Source organism: Mirounga angustirostris, unplaced genomic scaffold (assembly GCF_029215605.1).
Source record: "Mirounga angustirostris isolate CCGP_5_RB_7025 unplaced genomic scaffold, mMirAng1.0.hap1 SCAF_15, whole genome shotgun sequence".
In the NCBI taxonomy this organism is placed as follows: Eukaryota; Metazoa; Chordata; class Mammalia; order Carnivora; family Phocidae; genus Mirounga; species Mirounga angustirostris.
Window position 1 is genome coordinate 62,153,245 of NW_026991723.1, and position 20,239 is coordinate 62,173,483.

The 20,239-nt window shown below is 51.8% G+C and overlaps 1 protein-coding gene across 5 annotated transcripts in view; it reads left to right on the forward strand.

The window, feature by feature from the left end:
• The window catches only part of COL15A1 (collagen type XV alpha 1 chain), a 103,459-nt gene that overhangs the window by 78,990 nt on the left and 4,230 nt on the right, over window positions 1-20,239 (forward strand). For all 5 annotated transcript variants that reach the window (XM_064579227.1, XM_064579226.1, XM_045882773.3 and 2 more), the window contains 13 exons: window positions 1,992-2,045; window positions 2,147-2,206; window positions 3,524-3,592; window positions 3,715-3,756; window positions 6,558-6,603; window positions 8,666-8,746; window positions 9,394-9,443; window positions 9,546-9,647; window positions 10,550-10,694; window positions 14,226-14,290; window positions 15,648-15,776; window positions 16,141-16,200; window positions 16,937-16,996. In XM_064579227.1, coding sequence (XP_064435297.1) covers window positions 1,992-2,045; window positions 2,147-2,206; window positions 3,524-3,592; window positions 3,715-3,756; window positions 6,558-6,603; window positions 8,666-8,746; window positions 9,394-9,443; window positions 9,546-9,647; window positions 10,550-10,694; window positions 14,226-14,290; window positions 15,648-15,776; window positions 16,141-16,200; window positions 16,937-16,996 — 963 coding nt within the window. The remainder of the gene's footprint in view (window positions 1-1,991; window positions 2,046-2,146; window positions 2,207-3,523; window positions 3,593-3,714; window positions 3,757-6,557; window positions 6,604-8,665; window positions 8,747-9,393; window positions 9,444-9,545; window positions 9,648-10,549; window positions 10,695-14,225; window positions 14,291-15,647; window positions 15,777-16,140; window positions 16,201-16,936; window positions 16,997-20,239) is intronic.

Sequence of the window (20,239 nt, forward strand, 5' to 3'; positions counted from 1 at the left end):
CTGATACCTCACGCCATCTCATTTCATCCTTAGCACTCTGAGAGGTGAATATCAGAATCCCCATTTTAGAGACCAGGACACCAAGGTCAAAGAGAGTGAGGAGCTTGCCCATTGTCACACAGCTTGTAAGTGGTGCACTGGGGATTTAACCAAGCCTGTCAGACTCTGTGTCCAGGGTTTTCCGACTGCCTCCAGGAAACATTTCTTTGGAAGCATTTTGGCCTGGAGATTTGCACACAGGGTTTGTTTGGTTGAAGCCGGACCCCAGGCCTGGGGAGAAAGGACCTCACAGATGTATACATGTCTTTGGTGAATGAATGGCCCATAACCTCCAAGGTGCATCCTTCAAAGGACCTTCTGAGGCCTTTGGTCCTCTATGTCAGGCAGAATGGATGGCCTGCAGGGGAGAAACTGTGGGTTAAGGCAGACTGGGGGAGTATTGTGTTAACCACTGGTTAATCACTTACTAGCATCCAGTCCCATGGGAAGTAGCGGTAGTTAGCAATGGTGGCCAGCAGGCCGCTGCAGATGGCCACTTCAATCGTTCCTGCTGAGGCCCAGTGTGTGCCCAGCTTGCCAGGTACAGACAGTAAGGGAGCACCTGCTCCTAATTTGCATAAAGGTGCCATATAGGGCAGCTGTGGCCTTCCTGACCGGTACAGCCTACACTTCTTTACAAATTCCCTAGAGCCGTGTTACTCGTGGCTCATGGATCAGCAGCATCAGCATCACCTGGGAGCTTGTCAGAACTGCAGAGCCTTAGGCCCCACCCTGGGTTTGCATTTTGACAAGATCCCAGGTGATGCCCATACACACTAATGTTTGAGAAGCTCTGCACTGAACATACCACCAAGTGGCCCGTGTCCTGTGATTCCTTCTGTTCTTGCTTTTCTTGCATTAGGAGTAATGTGGGCTGGGTCTTTTATGTACAGAGCCTGTTTCCACTCAGCTTTATTTGCCATTCTCCAGGGCATGGCCATGTATGTTAATGCAGCAGGATGAAGGGACTTGGCTTAAACTAGTCATCCCTTGGGAGACAGGGCAGACCCAGCTACAGAAGTAGGAGCGTGCAGACTGGAGGGAGAACTTTTCTGGGAAGAGATCGTGTGCATTGTATGTATCTCAGATGCCAGAAGGTGTGAGGGTTCCTGCAGGAGATTGGAACAGGGCACTGTTTCTAGAAGCATGAAGACATAGAAAGCCACCATTGGGATGAATAAGGGTCCACAGGTCAAGGACTTCTCTGGAGAAGTGGGGTGCCAGACCAAGACTCTGGTCCTGAGAGACAGGTAGGAGCAAGGCAGAAGCCCAATTCTGGAGCAGGTTCTCAGGCTGGGCTGCCATGAGGGGTGAGGCAGGTCTGCATTATTCCAGTTGGAGACAGGGAGAGTCCTGGGACATAAGACCTAGAGCAAAGGTCCAGCTTCTTTTTTTTTTTTTTTTAAGATTTTTATTTATTTATTTGTCAGAGAAAGAGAGAGAGCACAAGCAGAGGGAGTGGCAGGCAGAGGGAGAAGCAGGTTCCCCGCTGAGCAAGGAGCCCCATGCGGGACTTGATCTCAGTCAGGACCCTGGGATCATGACCGGAGCCGAAGGCAGACGCTTAACTGGCTGAGCCACCCAGGCATCCCAAAGGTCCAGCTTCTAAGCTACCCCAGCACCCTGCTACCTGGGGGCTGAGGCCCTGAACTACTGACCTCTTGCTCCTTTGTTAGCCCTGACTGAGAGGGTGGGGTCCGGAGTCTGGGGTGGGGCAGAGCCGGCAGGAGCGCCTGGGGAGGTAAGGGGTGGAACAGGTGGTCCCAGCCAAGAGCAGAGAGGTTGGGAGACAAGGTGGCAGGCAGGTGGATACTTCATAATTGCCTGTTGTCCTCCTTCCTCCCCTCAGTGATTCATCCTCACCCCTGCTCGTGAAGTCAGGCCAGTGTCTCCCATCGCCTTAGCCCTTGACTTTCTGTTCTTTTCTAATCTGGTAATTGTTTTGCCTCTAGGGGCCCAAAGGACCGCCAGGACACAAAGGAGAGTTTGGCCTTCCCGGACGACCTGTAGGTGTTGGTGTTCCTCAGACTGGACGGGAGGGGCGGACATGTGGGCCGGGCTAGTGGCTGGGCAGTGGGTTTACTAAGGCATCACGTGTGGGTTTCAGGGTCGCCCAGGACTGAATGGCCTCAAGGGCGCCAAAGGAGACCAAGGGATCATGATGCCGGTGAGTGACATGACCACTGCCCCAACCCCGCACTCCCCGGGGACAGAGCCCTGAGTCCAGTGCCCAGAGGAGGACCGAGAGAGTGCCAGGTCCAGCGAGTGGGGCTTGCAGACAGTATCTTTAGGAATGTTTTTCTCCTTCCTCCATTGCCACTTCCAAAGATCCTCCAGCCCATCGCTGTCCTCCAGCTCACTCTCAGGAGGGTCCCTGTCACTGAAAGCACCTTAATGGAACATAAGCTTCCTTGTCCAGACCCAAAAGGGAGAGTGGGAGAAAGCAGTCCAGGTGTAGTCAGGAAATCTGGTCTCAAATCCCAGTCTTCTGGCCCTGGGGTAATATCCCGTCTTCCATCCGTACCCAGTCCCAGGGATTTCGCACATCCCTAGGGGCTCAGGACACGCTTGTGAGTGCATTTCAAAGGTAGGTCAGCTACTTAGGCCGAGCCTCACAAGATGGCAGACACTGGGGACATCCGCAGTTTCCAGGATCTACAATAAGGAAGCGAACGTTTATTGAGCACCTACTATGTACCAGACTCTGCAAAGACTGCTTTTGTTTGGGCCACGCTGTCTCTCCTTTGTATGTCCAGAAATCTGATATGCAGTTTTCCCGAAGCTTGTGGGGACTGGCTCACACTTGTCAAGCCCGCTGCAGCTGCTCGGAAAAGCAGACACTCATGCCTTCACTTAGGGTAATGAGTGTGGCTTCTGAGCAGGCCAGACTCCTCGTGCCTGTGGTCAGAGCCTCACCCCTCCTACTGTGAGGTCCTGCTTCAGATCCAGGCTTGGAGAAGAAAACATTGTGTGGTACTAAGGCCAGGTTGACCTGGCTTTGAAAATAGCTCTGCTATTGAGCAAGAGTTTTGCATTTATTTTTGCATTTATGAGGCACTCTCCCAGGTACCAAGTCTGGTGAAGGAGCCTCCCCACCCCACTTGCCCCTCCATAGTAGGGATGTGCTGGTGGAGAAGTGGTGGGTTTCTGTGTTGGCTGAGCACTGCTCTGGGAGTCAGAATCTGAGTTCCGACTGTGTGGCCTTGAGCGAGTCACTTCCCCTCTCGGGGCCTCGGCCTCCATTTGTAAACCAGGGAGACTGTTTGCTCCGCTGCCTCCCCCATGGGTTGCTATAAAGATGCCATGGGAGTCCCGGATGCAGTCGTGCTCTTTAGAAGTGTCAGGCCTACCTGTGGGAGAAGTTAGTCGACTTTAGAGGACTCTTCTTTTCACGTCATGTCCCCAAATCCTGGAGAAAATATCCTGCAGTGCCTCTGCGCTCGCAATAACCTGAACTCAGGCATGGCCTTTCTTCTCCCTTCAGGGCCCACCTGGCTTACCTGGTCCTCCAGGGCCCCCGGGACCCCCTGGAGCTGTGATTAACATCAAAGGAGTAAGTTGGGTGGGGCGGGGGAGGGAGACCTTCAGGGGACAGCGGGGAACAGACCCCAGACTGGCCTAAGCTGGAGTCGGGGGTCCTGATGGCCTCGGTTCTCTTGTTCTCACTTCGCACAGGCTGTCTTCCCCGTACCAGTCCGACCACACTGCAAAACGCCGGTAAGTAGTGTGGAGTCACGGCCTTACAGACCAGGCTTTGGCCTAGAAAGCAACCTAGAGACGGTGATCAGTCTTTGCCTCGAGCCCCCACAATCCATCAGTGTCCTCTTTGATGTCTCCTATCACATGTACAGACCCTGAAGTGAGTAGCTAGAAACTTCTAGGTAATAGACCGAGGCAATGAAACATACTGCATCTTCTAAAGGTACACGTGCTTTTTTTTTTTTTTTTAAAGATTTTATTTATTTATTTGAGAGAGAGAGAATGAGAGAGAGCAAGCACATGAGAGGGGGGAGGGTCAGAGGGAGAAGCAGACTCCCTGCCGAGCAGGGAGCCCGATGCGGGACTCGATCCAGGGACTCCAGGATCTACACGTGCTTTTAATGCATCAGGAGAGCAGTGTCTCGTTATTGTAACCACATTAGCTTCATGCGTGGAGCAGCATAGTAAGAAGGAAGACAAACCCCTTAAAAGTATCAATGGGAAAATAAAGCAATTCCGATCAGTGTCTGTTGCATTAGGAACTGTGGGCTAAGACCCACAACCGAGTGTGTCCTGTCCCTTCCCAGCAGGTGTGTTGGCCAGCACTCTCCTGCCCACTTTATAAAGAGCAACAAACTGTGACTCAGACAAGCTCACTGACTTGTCCGGGGTCACGGGCCTGACAGAGCTGGGGTCGTCACTCGAGTCCCCTGGCCACCAGGCAGCAGGTGCAGGCACTGTGACTCCCAGGGGTCAGGCACGTACCCGGTCACCCAGCTAGACGGTGGCACTGTCGCTGAGGTCTTCCCTGTATTGGGAGGGTCCTGTTTCCATGGGGAAGGCCAGGGAGAGAGGGCCTGTCCCCGTGCACAGGCATTAGTCACAAGAACGATGTGTGATCACTTTCTCATTCATTCAACAAGTATTTCTTGAGGGCTTGCCGAGATCCAAGTACTCTGCTGGGCCCTGGAGACGCAGGGGTGAACTAAACAGGCGTGGCCTCCCTTCTCAGGAGCTTGCAAATGACAGTTTACAAAGATTCCTTGAAGTGGGTTCATAATTGGGTGTGGTGGTGAGGCTTGGGTCAGAAGCTTTTAAAATGATGCCGTCTGGCTGAGTGTTTGCCTGGACATCTGTCTGGGTTGAAATTATGAGGCACCCAAGTCTGCAGCCCAGGGCCCAGAACTCTGGCCTAGAATGCAGATGGTAGGACCCACTGAGATGACAAGGGGGCCTGCTGGCTCCCAGATCTCCATGAGGACCATAGCAAGCCAGGTCACGTTTACGTCCATGGCCTGAAGGGACGCCTCTGAGAGATGGCTGCATCCCACCTGCTTGTTACACAGAAGGAGAGACCGTCCACTCTAGGGCCCCTGTGAGTTCGTGCCTGAAGCCCCCTCTGCTAACACAGTTGTAGGTGTCAGTGGAACAACCACGGGGCAGCACTCGACAAACTTGAGATTGTAGTCAAAGTGCCACCGCAGTGACCACGGCCTGTGCTAGGACCCTTTGCCGTAGCCACGGCCTCTGGGGTCATGAGGTTCCTGAAAAGAAACCAAAGATGAGCTCAGAGCATTTTTGATGAGTTTTGGATTTCACATGGCCTGGCCGGACACCATGGACATTTCTGGACCAGCTCTGAAAATGAACGCTTGAAAAAGAACTGCTGTCTTCCATGACGGCGTCCGTCATGCCATAAGCCCCTCTGCTTTGAGCCCCTTCCTAACACCACCACAATGTCAACCCACGTCGGGAGTGGAAGAACCCGATCAGCATAGCCTTGAGATATCAGCTTAGCACTGCCACCTTCATCCGTAGCTTTGAATTGTTGTTCTTAGGGATTCCCATCCACTCCCTGCCCCCTTTCTTCTCTCGGTGACCCCTGAGCAGCTTGTGACCCTCCACCCAAAAGCAGGAGGATCCTGGTGCCAGAGGGGTCATTTTGATCCCACATATCAACTGGCAAAGGGTGAAGTTGGGTATTAAAAGCAGGGTCACAGGTGGTTCTGGTTTTAAATAAGAAAATGCAGGGGCGCCTGGGTGGCTCAGTCGGTTAAGCGACTGCCTTCGGCTCAGGTCATGATCCTTGGAGTCCCGGGATCGAGTCCCGCATCGGGCTCCCTGCTCGGCAGGGAGTCTGCTTCTGCCTCTGACCCCACTCCCTCATGTTCTCTCTCTCTCTCTCAAATAAATAAATAAAATCTTAAAAAAAAGAAGAAAATGCAGGAATCTGGGAATGAACTAGGAAGGAGTATTATCTAGGATAACTTGGGTGCCAGACCCCTGACTCGTCATGGGGAGTCTAGAATAGCCCTTCAACCAAACGCTAACCCCCCTTATTAATTACTGCTACCATCATCAGCTCCTATTCATTACGTGCATCCTTGATTCTATGCCGCAGCAGATCTCATGGCCAGCCCAGCCTCATGGCTGGGTACGTCACTCACTCAGAGGCTTGACCTTTCACATGAATCAGTCCTAAATCACAAGAAAGGAGGCTAAGAACCCTCATAGCTGGCCACGATTGATCTCGAAGCTTTGCGCTTTCCCCTTGCAGAGTTGTTCAGCCAGTGAGTCTCCCCTGGGCCTGGCTGCATAATGCCCACCACCCCCCCAACTTGAAGGCCTGCTTTGGCCTGTGCATTGAGGGCCACTGGGGAGCTCAGGGCTTTTGGGGGCTCCAGAGCCAAAGACGGGCCTGACTCCATGACGGTGTGCCTCCTACCATATGCCCCCAGGACGGGGGACAGTGGCGGCCTGTGGATGCAAATCCCAGGACAGGGTTTGCACTTTATGACCTTGACTCTCTTTCTCTCCAGGTTGACGCCACTCATCCTGGGAATTCAGAACTCATCACTTTCCATGGTACAGTTTCCCTTCTTCACCTTATGGTTCTGTGGGACTTTTCCAGACCCTTGTAGCTCTGCAGGAGGTGGCCTCCACTCCCAGTGCTGGACCTAAGACTCATGGCTGGGAGTCTGGCTGCATGTGGTGGGAGCAGGGGTTGCTGGGCCAGCACTGTGGGGCTGGGCACCTCTTTTTGTTTTGTCACACATCTGTATGTTATGTACATCTTGGCTGGGACTTCAGCTAGCAAGAAGTACTCCATTTGTCCACATTTTTGTTAATTTGTTCATGAGACCATAGTTCATGAGTGTAGCCCGTGCATTGGGCTGAGGCAGGGGAATCCTACACCGTTCCTGCCACCCAGGCCCTTAGACTCCATGAGATGGAGCTAGTTTAGAAATCATGATAATGCAATGTACCAAGAACAAATACAGGGAAGGGCCATGGGAGCTCAGAAGACCTTTGCTTCAGAGTGGTCTTGGACCAGCCGCAGCGGCCTCTCCTGAAAGCATGTTAGAAATGCAGCATCTCAAGCTCCACTGCGGACCTGCTGAGTCAGAGGCTGCACTTTAAGCTCCTCACTGAGGTGTATGCACAGTAAAGTGTGAGAGGCGCTGGCTCTGGGTGTCTCATTAGTAAATATCCACAGAGGGTGTACGTCAGGAGACAGGAGCCCGCAGGGGAGCAATCACTCTGGTCCCTGTCCCCACGCCCCCTGTCACTCTGTTTGTCCCCCTTTTGATTGAGAGGTCTGAACACTTGCCATTTAAACAGGTAAAGGTCATTTTTTCCCCAAGACTGACCTCTGGCTCTGCTCTGTTGTCCGTGGCCCGCCAGGCAGTGGTCTCCCTGATGATATCTGGCCCCGTGGTTTTTCTGTTGCTTTTGGTTACAGGGTCCAGACTGCTTTCACCCTCCACGCTCAAATCCAGTTCAAGGCTCTCCCCTGGCCCCTGGTGCAAGGTGGATCTTGGGGAGGCAGAGTAGAGCTGGATTTGCTGTCTCAGATCCCTGGTGGTTTCCTGTCCTCACGGGGCTGCTCTGGGAGGCAGGGGAGGTAACAGACGTTTCTGGACAGGCAGCCCCCGGCGAGCCTGTGTCCTGCTACTTACTTGTGGTTGTTACTCCTGCTCCCTGAGGTGAGCAGCCTCATCGGTGGTGGTGAGCTCAGTATCCCCTTCTCTGGGCTTCACCACTGCCTATGATCTCACTGTGGGTGAGTGGAGGCATGCCTCCGTGGCCCTGCGATTGCATCTCCCTGCTGACCCCCAGCTGGTGGCATCGTGCCTCTAGTGCTCACACCCCTTCCCCCATGCTGAGAAGCCTGAGCCCCCAACCCCATCTCTAGGCTCAAGGGTACTGCTCGGTTGATCTGTCATACCTCTTGGGAACTAGGAATGCAGAGATCTAGTGTCTCCCCCACCCGTCAAAGTGGGGACAGGGGATTGCTTCCCTTCCCCAATGCTGAAGTTCCAGAAGGCTCCCTCCATGCCTCTCCTCCATAGAAGGAGTTGGAGAGAGAGGGTGCTTCTCATAAATCGTAAGAGATGGTGGTGGGGGACACAGTTGGCATCCTTCCAACTTTTACATGGAATACTTAGCACCCTTGGTGTCCTCTGAGGATACTCCTGAGAGATTCCTCCCCTCCCCTACACCACCATGCTGCACAGGTAGAGAAGAGATGGGACTGGGAGCCTGACTGGGTATTGAGCCTGTGAGGCTGCGTGCGTGAAGCTGGCCAGGAGAGGGTTACCTGTAGCCTCTGCTGGGCCCCCACCATGCACCGCGGACACCTTGAGGTTAACACTCCCACTCCATCCTGCCTTGCGTTATCCTTCACTGTGTCCGTCTCCCCAAGGAGACAGAGCTTTGCAAGGTGAGGAATTGGGTCTGATGTATCTACCTCTGTCCTCCCCATCATTTAGGAAAGGATTTCATACCTTCAATAGGCCTTCGTGTACTGAATGGACTTTGCTAAAGGGGCTCAGTGTGAAAACTTGTCTCAGAAACAACATTTCATATAGAATGAAGGTGATTTTCCTTTTTTTTTTTTTTTAAACATTTATGTGTTTGGTGGCAGGTGTTAAAGGAGAAAAAGGATCCTGGGGTCTTCCCGGCTCAAAAGGAGAAAAAGGCGACCAGGGGGCCCAAGGACCACCAGGTATTCCAACTATTGCTCTGGATCTCGCCTTTGATTTTTGTTCCTGAGAAATCCAGCTGAGCCAGAAAGTAAGACACATTTTATTACCACCCTGACCACAAGCTCCACGGAGTTCTAGAGAGACCCAGTCATGGGCCACACATACCCGTGATGGAACATTGTCAAGAGAGACCAGTTCCAATCATTCATGCTTCCTGTGCAAAATGAGGCCCAAAGAGGGCCAGCGACATGCCCCGGATCCCACAGTGTCTGGGTTGTGGGGCCCAGCCTAGGACTCGTTTGTGTCTCCAAGTCCGGTACCCACTCTGTGAGCTAAACCAATGTGAGGTCACTTCCACTGGGGAATAATGATGGTTGCCAACTTGGAGACTTTTATTCATTTATTTATTTAAAGATTATTTATTTGAGAGAGAGAACACTATCGGGGAAGGGATAGAGAAAGAAGGAGAGAGAGAATCCTCAACCAGACACCCCACTAAGCACGGAGCCCAATGCGAAGCTCAGTCTCACAACCCTGAGATCATGACCTGAGCCGAAATCAAGAGCCGGACACCCACCTGACTGAGCCCCCCGGGTGCCCCTGGAGACTTTTATTTTTGAATTTCTGAGGTTATAGTTGTGAATTTTACATAGCATTTCTTTTTCAGGCCCTCCGGTGGATCCAGCTTACCTGAGACATGTTCTGAACAGCTTGAAGGTGAGTTTTTCTCTACCAAACATTTGGCCTGTGTTTCTGAGTGCTTGGGCTTACATCATAGCCTGCTTCATCTTCCTCTTACTGAATGTTCTCTGCTTGCAGGGGGAGAATGGAGACCGGGGGATCAAAGGGGAAAAAGGAGACTCTCACGGTGACTTCTCTGTGTCGGGGCCTCCAGGCCCACCAGGAAGTCCTGGCTTGGTTGTGAGTAGTGACTTCTCCTCGCCATCTGCCTCAGTGTGTCACAGCCTTCCCTGAAGCCCCCCAGTGGGACTAAGCAGTTGGAAAGTCAAGGGTCTGTCACAGTACCATAAGCTGGAGGCAGGACTTGGGCATTGGCCTCTCTCCCTCGTATTTATTTACCAATGGGGAGGTTGGCTGAGGCCCACGGAGGAAAGGGAGCTGGCCGTGGCCATACGCATTCAGGCAACTTCCAGGTCACTGACCACACCGCCTTACTCATGTCAGGGGTGGAAAATTCGCTCAACCCACGGAGTTACTGATGGTGAACATATGAGATAATGAAGGCAGAATGGAAGGTGAGGGAGATATTTTTAGAGGGGGCTATTTGATTCTTCTGAGATTTCATCAAAGGAGGAGCCCCTAGATAGGCTTGGTCTTCTTATGATGCCAGGTTTCTCCAGCTCACAAGAGAGAAATTCGGGTTATGCCTCCAATGAGATAAAGACCAGACCATGACCCTCCGGAACCCTAAGCAAACTCTGGTCCCAGAGCTCAGCGTGAGGGTGGACCCAGCAGAGCCAGGAGACCAGGGGTCCACTTCCACCTCTGCTGCGAATTGGCTTTGACACCGAACAAGCCCCATCCCCTCTCTGTGCCTGAGTTTCCTAATCTGTGAAATGCAAAGTCGGGGCCCCTCTGAGTCCAGGGCTCTCTGGAGTTGGACGCGTTGACATTGAGCATGATGACAGGGCAGCTGTTCTCTAGGTCTCATTCCACCCGAGCTGCGCTCGGCATGGAGGATGGCGATAGCCAGAGCTGGTAGTTACTGACTTTTTACAAACACCCTCTTACAGAGAAGGGCTGGGACCTCTAGAGATCGGTGCTGCGTTCTCTCTTCTGTTACTGTGCTCTTGCCTTGATAGGGCCAGAAAGGGGAGACTGTCGTCGGGCCCCAGGGGCCCCCAGGGGCTCCCGGCCTGCCTGGGCCTCCTGGCTTTGGAAGACCTGGATCCCCTGGGCCACCAGGACCCCCAGGGCCACCAGGACCACCAGCGATCCTTGGAGCAGGTCAGTACCGTGAATGGTGGTCAGTCATGCTGTCCCTGCTATTGTGCTCAGGGTCAGTCACCACATCCGAGTGGCATGTCCGGGCCACATTGTATGACAGAGAGCTATTTCCTGGACAGAGCTTTCTTTCTTTTCTTTTTTTTTAAATTGATATATAATTTACATGCCATAAAATTTACCCATTCAAAGGGTACAGTTCAGTGTTTTTTTAATATATTCACAAGGTCGTGCAGCCATCTCCTCTCTCTAGTTCCAGAACATTTTCATCGTCCCCAAAAGATACCCTGCACCAATGAGCAGTCATTCTTTCCCTCCCCCAGCCCCCACCCCAGACCTCGGCGTGCAGATATACTTTCTATCTCTCTGGCTTTGCCTACTCTGGACCTGTCATACCCATGGAATCACACCACATGTGGCCTTCTGTGTCTGGCTTCTTCCCCTCGGCATAATGTGCTCCAGGCTCGTCCGTGTGGTAGCGTGCGTCAGCACCTCCGTGCTCGGCTGAGTACTGGCCCACGGTGTGTACACACTACGTTCTGTTGACGCGCTCATCGGCTCACGGATATCTGGGTTGTTCCCGCTCCTTGGCTATCGGGGACAGCGCTGCTAGGAACAGTCGCGTACACGTTCTTGTGTGGACATATGTTTTCGAGTCTCCCGGGTGTGTACTCCTAGGTGTGGCCTTGCCGGGTGGCAGAGACTCGTGTTCACTCTGTTTCGCCTTTCAAGGACCTGCTAGCCTGCTTTCCAAAGTGGCTACCCCATTTTTGCGTCCCCTCCAGCAGCGCCGGCAGGCCCCACTGTCTGCTTACTCTCACCCACCCTTGTTATTCTACCCGTTTTATCCCAGCCAGGCCCGAGCCCGTGAACTGATAGCTCGCCGTGGTGTTCATTCGCCTTACCCTAAAGTCTAATGACGTGGAACATCTTTTCATGGGTGGGTGGGAACTTCTTGGCTGCTTTGTTAACGCCTGGCCCTGAGGGGCCCCGAGGACCAGCGTTGATTCTAACCCTCTATAAAAATCTCCCTAACCATAGCTGCCTCACTCCCTCCAACAACAAATGGGTGAAGTCGAAGAAAATCTCCCTTTACTGAACATTTACAAAGCGCCAGGCACTCCGCTCGTTACTCTCTTCCATCATTTCATGGAATTCTCACAAAGCCCTTCAAGGAAGGTGTTAGCATCTCCATTTTAGAGATGAGGAACGTGAGACCCACGGGACGTCTCCAAGGTCGCACGCCTAGTCAGGGGCACCAACGGGATGCGGACCCAGATCGGTGTCGCTCGAAGCCTGTGTTCTTTCTCCTCGGCCCACGGTGAAAAAGCAGCAATCATAGCATGAATTGTCACCGCTGCTGGCATTGGCATGAGCCATGTGTAGTGGAAGGATACCCCGGGAAGGGAAGTGTCAGGGGCATCAGGGAGAACCTTACACAGGAGGTGACTTTGGGACTGGGCCTTTCACTTAGCCTGGGGCTTTTTTGGCTGCAAGTGATAGAAATGTAACTCAGACTAGCTTAAGCAGAAGGGAAATGTTTTGGATGTGAAGAAGGAGGTGAATCATTCTTTGTGGGATGGGCCGGCCTACAGTGGGGACCTTCGGCTCAGCCAGAACCAGGGACTCAGCCCCTGCGAGGATTCTCTGGCCATCTCCTGTCTCGGCTTCTCTCTATAGGCTAGCTTCACGTTTCTTCACCACAGACCACATCCCCTGCACGGTGGGAAATATGGTTACTGACAACTCAGACTTCCGACAGTCAGCTAGAAATCTTGGCCTTCTTTCTCGGTTTTAGTTTGAAAGGTCCCGGGGTGGAGAGAAGTCCTAGGGAAGAATTCTGACGAGCCTGGCATGGCCCAGAGGCCCAGCCTTGGACCAGTCAGCTGTGGCCAGAAGGTGGGATCACATGAGAACAGGACAGTGCCTTCTGAATCCAAATGTTTGTAGAGGGGGAAGGGAAAGATCTCAAGAGAAAGAGAAAGTGAGGATCCTGGCCCCACAAAGAGAGAAGGTGCTGGGGAGTTAAAACCATAGGTGCCACCATAACCCTGGGGGATGAGCAGCAGTGGCAGGAGGAGGAAGGACATTACAGGATGCAGAGAATCTGTTGTTCATAGCAGCTGTACATGAGATGCTGCCCAGGGCTCCTCGCCCCACTGACTAAGGACTGCCTCTCACCTAATGCACGGCCAGCCACAGCTTACAAAATGTTCTCCTATCAGTCAGCCCACCTAATCTTCACAGCGACCCTGGGAGGGAGAGGAAATGGCTATTACTGTAAAACTCATTTCATGGATGAAGACCCTGAGGCTCAGAGAGGTTAGGAGACTTGCTCAAGGTCACATATACTAGTCGAGGTTCGGCTGGGGTCCAAATCCAAGTCCTCCGACCCTCTCTTCACCAGACATTCAGCATCTATGTAATGATTCTCAAGTCCTGTGTCAGAACTGTGGACTTAACTTGCACCTGAAAAATCTCAGAATGATTTTACTGGGACTTGCAAAAACACCCTGAAGTGCCAAGAGCTTTGCAGATTTTTAGGGGGGACAGGGTTTGGAGAGGTAGAAGGAGAGCACGGGCAGGTGCATTTTTCTAGGGAAGAGGGCATGGACTCTTCAAACACTGCAAACCTCTGGCTGGATGCTATGCAGTTTGTGCAAGGCACATCCCTAGTTTCCATCTTTTCTCTGTTCTCACCACAGCCTAGTGAAAAGGAAAAGCTAGTTTACATTTCCCAGGTGAAGAAGCAGGGGTTCAGGGCTTACTGTTTCCCTGAGATCGCACAGCTGAGAAATGACAGCTCAGGGGCCACAGTCTGGGTCTCCCGGCCCCAAGGCCAAGGCTCCCATAGCTGTTGCAAGGTAGTGCACTACCTTGCCCCGCTTCTGCAGCCCAGCACCTTCTCTTTCTCTTTCTGAGCCTGCTTCCTCTGTTCAGCAGTTCCCTGCTTGTTTCTAGGCTGAGGTAACTTGCATGAGTCCGGACATTTTTGGAAACTCCACTCAGACTGACCTGTACAAACATCAGAAACAACAGGAATTCGGGGCGCCTGGGTGGCTCAGTTGGTTAAGCCACTGCCTTCGGCTCAGGTCATGATCCTGGAGTCCCGGGATTGAGTCCCACATTGGGCTCCCTGCTCAGCGGGGAGTCTGCTTCTCCCTCTGACCCTCCTCCCTCTCATGCTCTCTGTCTCTCATTCTCTCTCTCTCAAATAAATAAATTAAAAAAAAAGAGAATCTCTAGGAATTAAAAAAAAAAGAAACAACAGGAATTCATTCACTTACAAAGCTGAGAAGTCCTAGTGTGGTTTCATCCAGGGGTATGGTCAAGAATCCTGGCTCTTTCCCAAACCTGTCACTGTGGCTGAGTCCCGGGCTGGGCCCAGAGCCCCCCAGGTACACTTTGCAAGGCGAAGTGCTCTGCGGCGCTCTGAACGGGGCTGTGAGTGCTCCCCTCGGTGACCAGCCGACACTGGAGCCGTTTTGCAGAGAGGGTGACTTTTTGTAACTCCTCTTTTCTGCTTTGTCTTAGCTGTAGCCCTTCCAGGCCCACCCGGCCCTCCAGGACAGCCAGGGCTTCCCGGATCCAGAAATCTGGTCAGTGTTACTATCAGTGTGCATTCCTCCTTCTGCTCTGGGTGGGTTTCCTTAGAACTTCAGCTATAAGTGTGTAGGGGCTGGCACAGCTTTTAGGTAAGAATTAGGCCCCTGTGGCCATAGAATTGGAACAATTCCACACACGGGGGGTATATATGATCTCTTTAGGTGACTTACCAAGTACAAAGATACAGAATACAAACTCAGTTATGACTTCGGTTCCACCCTTCTAATCCTTAATTGACTAAGCTGTCACAAGAACCAATTTGATTACATCCAAAACCATAGGCACCAGAGTATCAACAAGATCCCAGCAGGCCCCGTGCTGGTCAGATCTCCCCTGGGTCATTCCGCCTTCTCACTCCTTCCCCGGGGTTATCTTCCATACCTTTGTTACCCTGCACACCGTGGGTGCAGAGTGTAGCACTCTGAGATTATTACTATGCACGGGAAGAGGGACAAACACCTCACACGGATGTCAGGAGTCCTGGAAATGCTCTGGGATCTTGGCTGGATTTTAGTTGGAAAATGTGGCTGCCAAAGGAAAAAACCATCTAGCGGCTGACGGAATGTTGCTATCTCGCACCTTTGGGGGCTGTCTAAGCCATTTCAATGCACAAAGTCATTATTTTCAAGGCTAGGTGAAAATTAACTTTTTATGATCTTTCTCCGTTGAGATGAAAAATAAAAGCTCTCTTGGCCAATATTTCTCAGAGGTGTGATGCTTTTCAGTAGATTTTGGTAGCTTTTGTAGCTGCTCTTGGATTTGCCGAGATGGATGGCTAATCTTTGGCCGTTTTCTAGACCGAGAAATTACAGACCCCCACTGCCTCTCGTATGTATTTACTATTACAGCTACCCAGCTGGGCAAAAAAGATTCAAAACCTAAGCAGAATTGCTCACCGGCTTGCGTTTCTTATTCCAAATTAAAACAAACTCGAAACTCTAAGGACTAGCAGGAGTTAAACACATTTAACAACGTCACGGCCACCGAGTGGCTCACACAGATGCAAGTGGGAAAATGTACCCATGGTTTTGCTAATACCAAGACCCAAGAAAGACAGAATGAATTCCTGTACAGTTTCTAACTGTCTTTGTGCTCCTGGAATATCATCTTCCTGTTTTCATTGATTTATTACAGTTCAGGTTTGGGCTCCAAACCAATTGGTGTTTTTGTTTCCTCATAAAGAATGTCCTTTGGCTATGAATGAAGGTACATATGTCTCTAAGGCACAAAGAGCCTTTTCACTGGCTGTCAGGGGATGGCTCCCGTTTGAATTCGCGACGGCCGGTTTTTCAAATCGTGTCACCGCTCTAACGATAACTGCACTGTTGGGAATGGAAAATTTTCTGACAGGTTACGGCATTTAGCACCATGGATGACATGCTGCAGAAAGCACATTTGGTCATTGAAGGGACGTTCATCTACCTGAGGGACAGCACTGAGTTCTTCATTCGGGTCCGAGATGGTTGGAAGAAATTACAGGTTAATTCTTGAGCTTCTTTTTAACAAACTGCCTCCAGATACCCTCTAAAAATAATAAACTGCGGGCGCCTGGGTGGCTCAGATGGTTAAGCGTCTGCCTTCGGCTCAGGTCACGATCCCAGGGTCCTGGGATCGAGTCCCACATCGGGCTCCCAGCTCAGCGGGGAACCTGCTTCTCCCTCTGACCCTCTCCCCTCTCGTGCTGTTTCTCTCTTGCTCACTCTCTAAAAAAAAAATGAATAAAATCTTTAAAAATAATAATAATAATAATAAACTGCCCCTGGAAATGCCATTTTTCCGGTTTTGAAAATAGGCTAACAATCTCTAGTGGATGTGTCATTTTCAATGTACTGTTTTCTTGAAGCTAGGAGAACTGATCCCCATTCCCGCCGACAGCCTGCCGCCCCCTGCGCTCTCCAGCAGTGTGAGTAGTCGCCCTGCCTTACTTATCGCTCCTTTGCTCATCAGCATCCACAAAATCCCCCTTGGTGTCCAGAACCAAGCTCTCCAAACTCTGGCCAGCCAGCTCTGCATGGTTTAGGATTTGGCGGAAGGCCAGAAATTACCAAGTGCCAACAGAATGTTCTCACAGGAGGGCAGAGCAGGGACCGGACCCAGAGGCTAGAGACCTGCTATTTCCGTGTCGTAGCTGAATCCTCTTGGGCAATGGGCTTCCAGCCCTTCTAGGCCTCAGTTTATTCCCCTGTGAAATCATGGTTGGCATACGCAATCTAGAAGAGCCCTTTACTTTTTGCAGTCTGAGACTTCTTTGCCTGATAAGAACACTGGCAACTTCCGTTGTCCATTTTTTTGGCCCTACAGCAACCCTTTGAGGCAGGTCTTGCTATCCCCAGCCTGCCGTTCAGGAAACTGAGGCTCTGAGTTGCTGACTGCTCTGTGCAGTGGATGAGTTGGCACTAAGACACAGGTCTTCTGCTTCCTCGGTTCAGTGCTCTCTGTAAAAGATGGCAGAATATCCCCTCCCTTCCTGAGGGTCATGTCTTCATGGGGGGTGGGGGGGGCATGAAACTCCTGGCAGTTAAGAGTGGCCCGAAGACAATGACAGACTATGTAAAGTATCGCACTTGCAGCTCGGTGCACTCTGAAGAACAGATTGGATGCTTATTCAGGACCGTTTGTTTTCCTCTTTTATATAACAGCCACATCAGCCTCCACGTCCGCTGGTGCCGCTTTCAAGTGTCAGCTACGAGAGGCCTGCAGTAAGTGCGGTTCGTGCATTTTCCCTGCACATGCTGCGTGCGTGTCTGGTGTGTGCTTGCTGCGTGCTTGGAGCACGGGCCCTCCCCTCGAGGTGCATAGAGACTAGCAAGAGGGGCAAACAGGTAGTTACAACAGTTGGTAGGTCAGTGAGGCGAGGTGCACACAGGGTGCTGGGGGTACGAGGAACGTCAAAGAATTCTGCCTTCTCTAGAGGAGGGAGCCTCTAAACTAAGACCTAAAGGAAAGTTGAGAGCAGGAGAGAGCCAGGTGGGAGGGAGAGAGTGGGCATATTCAAGGCAGAGGGGATTTGGGACAGCGGGGGTCAAGGGGGGGTGCCGGGCATTCGTGTAAGTGTAATGGCAGGTACTTCAGCCTGGCTGAAGAGGCAGGTTTTAAGGCAGAGAAGGGAGAAGTTTAGTCTGCAGAGGACAAGGGCTTGTCATCAAGGGCCTGTAAGCCAAGCTAAGGGCTTTGACCTGTTGCATCAGATAATGGGGAGCTACTGAAGGGTCTTAAACAAGGAAAGGGTCTCTAAGATTGGCATTTCAGAAGTTACCTCGGTTACAGTGTACAAACGGATCGGCAGGGACAGGCCCGGGGCCCAAAGACAGTTAGGTGGCTGTTGTAGTCTTTGAACCAGGATCACAGCAGTGAGCATGTAGGAAAATAAGATTGGAGAGAAAATAAAAAGGCGGAAGTGACAGATTTGGTCCCTGGTATGGATATGGGGCCGTGAGGATGAGGGAGATCAGGAATGATGCCCAAGTTTCTGCTTGGATAATTGAGTGGTGCTGGTTTCCCTCCCAAGGATCATTTTGTTGCCAGAATGAAAACTCTGACTCTTTTCCTTTACTAGCTTAAGTGAAGATCTTGTTCAGATAATTGCAGGAACCTCCTGACACTCAACGGCAGGAAGTACAACTGGGCCTGTGGGCCTCCTGTCCCTGCTGTTAGCCTGCTCCCATACAGAGCAGGTTCTGCAAGGCCTTTTCTTCCTGCCTCCTCTCCACCCCCATCCCAACACACAGACATAGGTCACCTCCACAAAGCTTGCATGCCATGTTGAGTTGCCGTGGCGCTGATCATGGCCTCAATTCCAGGTGATCTTACAGCTGCAGAGCCCGGTACCGCCTGACTCAGTTCAGGGTCTGGGAGAGGTTGTCTACATAGGTCATCTTGGCCCCATTGCCCACTCCCCGCCAAATCAAAACCGAGAGAATGAGATTGAATGGCCTAAGGCCACTCTTCTGAGCAAGTGTTGTGGGGGCATTTTCAAAGAACAGGGCCTGGGCTCGCACCGAAATGTGTTTCCTGTGGTGTTGCCACTCATCAGGCAGGACCTCATCGGGGCACCAGTGAGTCTGAGGTCCCCGTAGGATATGTGAGTGGAGGCCGCCCAGAGGGAGTCGGATCGGGGGGCCTGGTCTGGAGATAAAGACCTGGGAGGCTTCCTCCGAGCCATGGCAAGGGTGAGAGGGGTGGTGGGATTCCCAAAAGAGTGTCTGCACATTGAGCAGACATTGGAGTGTGAGGAGCAAAAGCAAAAAGGAACCGATGGAAGAACCATGGGGACAAATAGAAGCCATAGCCCCCAAGAGGAAGAAAGAATGCCAAACAAGGTAGAAACCAGCAGCGTCAGGTGCTGCCAAGAGGTCCGTCAAATGAACAAAACGGTGTCCTCCAAATTTAGAAGGCAGAGAAGAGCATATCTCAGGCATGGGGGGATGCCAGCGAGATTCCAGTTGCTTGAGGAATAAATGGGAGGTGAGATAAGGAAAGAGAGAAGCGTGTGGAGGTAACCCTTCCAAAAGCTCAGCCATGAAGGGGAGAAATTAGGGCAGCAGCTGAAGGATTTTTTAAATAGTATTTTATAAATTCTAAAGTCATACATATTTTGTAGAAAATTTGGACAGTAAATAAAAAGAATGGAGAAGGAAACAGCAAATCCCCGATAACTTTACCAAAACTATACCCATCCCCCAGATCAACCTTTTAACACTTGATTGTTGAAACAGTATTGTCTTCATAAAAACGATAGCATATTTGTTATTAAAAATGTCCCAGCCCTTAGAGAAATACAGACATGAGGGCACAAAAGCCCCCAGTCTCGCCATTTGGAAACAACCATCATTCCAGACAGTTCTTTATGTTTCTTTGTAAAAAAGGAGAGGTGGAGATGTGTAGGATTGGAGGCATGGCAGGGAAGCTCTGCACGTACCTCTGTACCTTCCCTAGGTGTCCCCTGCTATGGGCACGCCATCTTCTGCTGACCACCCTTGGGTCTAGCCAGCAGAAGCGTGCTGGTTGGAGGGTGATGAGACCATGGGGCCTCATCCCTGGGGTGCTGGTCTGCAGATCCGTGGGGGGGGGAGGAAGACAGAGCTCGTGTGGGGCTGGAAGTCTGGTGGCCTGAAAGCGGTCATGGTGAGTGAGCAGGATGCTGCCACCCCCTCCCCATCCTCGGGCTGCTGCTGGGGGCGCTGCAGGGGAAGCCTTGTCTCAGGTGGGGGCAGGGATGTGCTTGACCTGGACCTCTATCTAGTGTGGCGATACAGGCCGAACCAGGGATGAATAAACAGGAAGAAATTGGGAGGTGTGGCATGCGTGGAGTCTCTTCTCTTCAAAATGGGGAAGGAAAGGGGTGGCAAAACAGAGAAGAATGCCCCAAGAAGTGCAGGGACTGCATGGGGCGGTCTGAATGTTGTGGTTCACAGTGAGCTGTGCCCACCTGGCCGGACCCTTGATGAGCCAGAGAATGCCAATATGGCAACCCTCGGTGTCGGGCCATGTAGGAGCTTGGTGCTGGGGATGTTCAGACCGGAGAGGCAGCGCAGGAATGGAGAGAGAAGCACTGACCACCTCTTGCCTTGCCCCACAGGGCTCATTTCATGTCTTTTGGTTTAAGATATTTTGGAGTATTTTTCTTTTCTGGAGACTTGGGCCCAGGGTCTGCACCAGCCCTCCCCAGCTCTCTGATGGTGAGATCGAAGTCACTCCTGAGGTGACAACGAGGAGGGAGAGGGCTACTCCTGGACACATGTACTCTAGAGGGCACAGCACGAAGGCCAGGAGAGAGGGAGGGGTTTAGGGAGAGAAAGTGTGAGAGAAAACAGACTATGGAAGGACTTTTATTTTGGCTACTGCCTAAGGTGGCAGGAATGTGAGGCTCGTGTTACGGTGTGACCCCTCATTCCTAAAAGGGTCTACCCAGCAGTCTTAGCAAGAAATGTCATAACCTTCTC